Source organism: Vespula pensylvanica, chromosome 13 (assembly GCF_014466175.1).
Source record: "Vespula pensylvanica isolate Volc-1 chromosome 13, ASM1446617v1, whole genome shotgun sequence".
NCBI classification, from domain to species: domain Eukaryota; kingdom Metazoa; phylum Arthropoda; class Insecta; order Hymenoptera; family Vespidae; genus Vespula; species Vespula pensylvanica.
In genome coordinates this window covers 4,889,397-4,894,044 of record NC_057697.1, presented here as the reverse complement: position 1 = coordinate 4,894,044, position 4,648 = coordinate 4,889,397, and the positions used below count along the sequence as shown (strand labels likewise).

General features: G+C 33.0%; 2 protein-coding genes across 3 annotated transcripts in view; one reads left to right on the top strand and one right to left on the bottom strand.

The window, feature by feature from the left end:
- Nucleotides 1-654, bottom strand: part of LOC122633852 (UBA-like domain-containing protein 2) — a 21,119-nt gene extending 20,465 nt beyond the window's left edge. The window contains exon 1 of the mRNA XM_043822273.1: nt 181-654. Within this exon, the coding sequence (XP_043678208.1) occupies nt 181-288 (108 nt within the window). The 5' untranslated portion in view covers nt 289-654. The remainder of the gene's footprint in view (nt 1-180) is intronic.
- A 558-nt stretch (nt 655-1,212) lies between these two features.
- Nucleotides 1,213-4,379, top strand: LOC122633848 (regulator of MON1-CCZ1 complex). Of its 2 annotated transcripts, none has more exons than XM_043822263.1 (11): nt 1,213-1,493; nt 1,567-1,872; nt 1,939-2,113; nt 2,189-2,348; nt 2,425-2,530; nt 2,592-2,745; nt 2,839-2,884; nt 2,965-3,184; nt 3,259-3,428; nt 3,510-3,785; nt 3,859-4,379. In XM_043822263.1, exons 1-11 carry the CDS (start codon nt 1,377-1,379, stop codon nt 4,118-4,120), a joined length of 1,992 nt encoding a protein of 663 aa, XP_043678198.1. In that variant the 5' UTR covers nt 1,213-1,376; the 3' UTR covers nt 4,121-4,379. The 2 variants fall into 2 exon arrangements, with proteins under 2 accessions (XP_043678198.1, XP_043678197.1); XM_043822262.1 differs by having other exon boundaries at nt 1,307-1,493; nt 2,821-2,884.
- The last annotated feature ends 269 nt before the right edge of the window (nt 4,380-4,648 follow it).

Genomic DNA, 4,648 nt, shown 5'->3' with positions numbered 1-4,648 from the left:
TTTGTTTACGTACACGAAGTGGCATCGAACGCGTATGAAGTGGCGAAAGGGAGAGAGAGAGGGAGGGGGAGAGAGAGAGAGAGAGAAGAGAAGAGAAAAAGATAGATACAGAAAAAAAAAAGGGAAAAATTCAATGAAATAATCGATATAAAATCTCATAATAGAAAAATTTGAACTTACCTCGAATTGCCAATGAGTAGCTTGCAAGAATTGTCTTGCTTGTTCTCTGGCACAACCGGCAGCCAGTACAAATTGATTGATCATCACTTGCTCGCGAAGAGGGTCCATCTTTCTTTCTTTCTTTCTTTATTTATTTCTCTTTCTTTCTTTTTCTTCCTTTCTCTATCTCTTTTTCTTTTCGTATCTTCGTAGTCACGTTTTTGTCGTTTTTTATTATACTATGGGAGGTTAGGAATTATACGAAGGAAATCGAACGGAGAAGAGGGAGAGAGGGAAGAGGAAGTTGGATAAGAAAGAAACAATATGCAAATGGAAAGAGAACACGCGAGTAGATGCGAATACCGGCTCACAACGCGTCCGTCTTTTCTCTGTCTCTCTTTCTCTTTCTATACGAAGAAAGAGATACGTAACCACTGTCTTCCCTCTCTCTCTCTCTTTGTATCTGTCTCTCTCCCCCTCTTTAGACTAATTAGTCGCACGACTCAAAACTCCTCCTACGTTTACAGGACAAGCGCGAAGCCGAGTGCCGGCGAGCCTCTTGTTTTCAAAACTAAACTCATCGCCGACGGCCGATCGACGACGACGACGACGAGCTGCGACGAAGCGCGAGGGACGAGGAAGGTGACGTCACACATTGGCTCCTTCTTTAACCAGCGTACCACCTCCCCCGTGTTTGGGGCCGTTCCATTTACCGTACCGACTCTCTCTCCCCACCACTCCTCTTCCTTCTTTTCTTCCACCGCCCCCTACTCACTCACATTTTTTCTTAAGCTCCGATCGATCACGAGACCGTATTATATATTATATCAACAAATGTAATTTTCATGACGAATAATCGTTCTCTCTTTTGTCGATTAGATATTTTGCTTATTTTTCTTTCTTTTTTGCTTTTTTCGTAATCTTTCCTTTCAATATTTATTCACGATTGGTTCGAGCATTTTCGCGCCATTTTAATGATGAATTTAAAAATGTGTATACGTTTGGTAAATCCGATTTCGTTTGTGTAACGAGTTGTTATTGCGTACATGTACGGAGTATATAATTATTGGTTTGACTAATCGATCGTAATTCGATTAGGTTTACCTACATGCATAGAGTGTTCGAAACGACCTCTGCGTTTTAAAACTTCCGACAGAGAAATATCGAGACGTTTGCGAATGACAGCTCAAGTTTTGAGTATTTTATAATTTCTTGAAATGGAGAAGGAGAAGGAAGGGAACGATGATTATTATTTGGAATTATCTTCTGATCCCATTAGGTTTGAATCCGTTAGCTGTCTCACCAATGTTTTTTTCGATGATTCTAAACAGCAAGTGAGTTTTTAGTATGGCGTTAATTTTGTAATAATTTTTTCATTTTATAACCTCACTTTATGTTTTCATTGAGGTCTTTGCTGTTCGATCTGGGGGTGTCACTGGTGTTTTGGTCAAGGGACCTAATCAAAATATAATATTTAGAATGGAGGATAAAGGTCCGGTGATCTCTATAAAATTTTCTCCAGATATGAATATACTTGCGATACAGCGTACAAACACATCTGTAGAGTTTATGAATTTCTCTCCGTCGCATGAACCAGATGGTATAGAGTACTCTCAGTCTTGCAAGGGAAGGACTGCCACTATATTAGGTTTCGTTTGGACACATGGCAATGAAATATTATTTGTTACCGATCAAGGAGTAGAATTGTTTCAAGTAAGATCGGTAATTGCAGTCAGATGTGTTATTATTTTAAGACATATAAACGTTTTATTCTTATAGGTAAATCCAGAGAAACGTACTACTAAAACATTGAAATCTTCTAATTTAGTGATTAATTGGTTTGTATTTTGTCCTAAAAGCTATTTAGTTCTATTGTCTACTGGTACAGTAGGAAATTTAATGCAAGCATTGCACGTAACGCCTGGCAACATTCAAAAATTTACTAAATTTGAAAGTAAGTTGAACAATGAGGTCTGGTATGTATTTGTCATAATATAGAACTTGTAGATCTGTATGGGAGCCATTTCAGTGGAACCTAGTACGACCAAGCCAGGAAAGCTCGCTGTCTCTGAAAGAGATGTGGCTTTAGCTGTTTTGTATGGGACACCTTGTATTATTGTTTTACGACATCAACCAGGAGCTAATCGTTCTGTTGGAACTGCATTTGTATATGTATATACTATTCATAAGTAAGATTTTTATTGCATATTTTATGTAATTAAATCTTAATGAAAGCACACAATTTATATAGATTGTATTTTATAGGATGTTAACGATTAAAAAAAGTCATATTCTTAAGCTTGATGCCAGTGGACGATTCGCTATTAATGTTGTAGATAATCTTATTATTGTTCATCATCAGGCATCAAAGGTATGTTCTATATGTATAATTGTATTGATATCGTTTCATTCAGTGCGATTATTTTTTATAGACATCAATGATTTTTGATATAATGTTGCCTGGTGTAAGCGATGGCACTGTGATACATCATACTAGTGTAGCATCAGCAAAATCTATTAAACCATATAATCTTGTTGTCCCAGGTGCAACTTTGTCAGACGAATTGTTACAGCCTTGTCAATTATGTATCCTTTCAAATGTTTCTTTTATAATTTCATTATTTTATAGATTAAAAGTATATTTTTCTTAATATGATATAGATTCTCCTAATTGGGTAGTATTTCAACCAAATATAGTGATCGATGTTAAGTTAGGATGCTTATGGTATGTTTCTATAGACATTGCTATTTATTTTATTTCAAATTAATGTTTTCTTTATTTATTTGTATACTTACATTGTACAGGTACATAGAACTGAGGTTGGAAGTGTTAATTAAACTTATTAAAGACAAAGTTTTATTAGTAGAATTTCTTATGCAGCGATCTAATGCAAAACAAATATTAATACAAGTGTTACAACAATTTATGACTGAATTGCCAATAAGTTTAATGGATATTCCAGCAATTTTTGACAAAATTAATCCCGTGTACAGAAATTATCTTGAAAAGGAAATACAGAATCAGGTAAATGAATTATAATTTTACATAAATATTAGACTCTCATTTTCATTGATTAAAAAATATCAATATTTCTTTAGATTGGTACACCTCTTCAGAATAATACAAAAAATGGTAGCACTACTACAGAAAATTACAAGTACAAATTAAAAATTGAACAAAGTGATATGTATAGTATCATTTTGCCAAAATTCCCTGAAAATACAATAGAACCAAAAATGATAGTATGGGTCCTTCTAGAATATATCAGGTGTGCACTTTGAATAATAAATAACAATCATGTCAACTGTTATATTTTGAGTTATATCTAATGCATTACGGAAATTATTAGGTCTTTAACAGAACATGGAATCCCTGTGGAACATTATTTACACGAGTTAGTTATCACAACATTGGTACATAGGAAAGCATATTATCAATTACATCAATTATTGCAATATCATGTTGTAGCTGACTCGAAACATTTAGCTTGTTTATTGCTGTCCTTAGAAAATTTATATCCAGCTGCTCATCAGTTAGCATTAGATATGTTAAAACGATTAGGAAATGCACACGAGGAAATAATCGAAGTACTTTTATCCAAAGGACATATTTTAGCTGCTCTTCGGTGAGGAAAAAAGCCATTAAATTATTGTAATCTTTTATTTTGTTACAGTTATATTAATTTGTATATGTTTTAGATATGTCCGTTCAGTGGGAATGATAGATCAGGTATCGGCTCGAAAATTTTTAGAAGCAGCAAAAGCTTCCAACGATGCCACTCTTTTTCATTCTGTCTTCAAATTCTTTGAACAGCGTAATTTAAGGTTACGTAATACAACAGCTTTCACAAGAGGAGAACATTGTCAACCATATGTTCAACATTTTAAATATTTGTTTCAAGGGACGGATAATGGGTGTAATTCCGATACAAACTCTAATGTTACTACAATCTCATCGTAAGACTGTCACTGTGATCTTTATATAATCGGAATATAGATTTGTGTATTTAATTGTAATATTTTAGGAGATGTATAGGAATGTCAATAAAAAATAATTTTTATGTATTGTTTTTAAAGTGATTGACATAAATAATCAATGAAATGAAAAAGTATAGTTAATGTAATCCATTTAAAATGACTTTATTGATATATTCAAATCACTTTTGTCTTTCTCTTAACATTTCGTTAATAAACATTGTACAATATTGATTTTGCTACCATATAGCTTTCTTATTTGATTATCGATGGACGAACTTAATTTTGGATTAATACAATATATGTAACAATATGTTAATATAGATAGTTATGTACTAAATGAAATAGTTAAATTGTATGAAATTAATACAACATTGATCTTATAATATATATATTATATATCAATATATATATGTGTGTGTGTATGTATATGATATGTACACACACACACACACACACACACATGTATATATATATATATTTAAAGTAACATCTAAGTTTAAATTAATTACTT

Coding starts and splice junctions, on each gene's coding strand:
- LOC122633848 (XM_043822262.1), top strand. CDS start 1,377: ATGGAGAAGGAGAAGGAAGGGAACGATGATTATTATTTGGAATTATCT. Junction 1,494..1,566: donor TCGATGATTCTAAACAGCAA/GTGAGTTTTTAG, acceptor GTTTTCATTGAG/GTCTTTGCTGTTCGATCTGG. Junction 3,429..3,509: donor GTCCTTCTAGAATATATCAG/GTGTGCACTTTG, acceptor GGAAATTATTAG/GTCTTTAACAGAACATGGAA.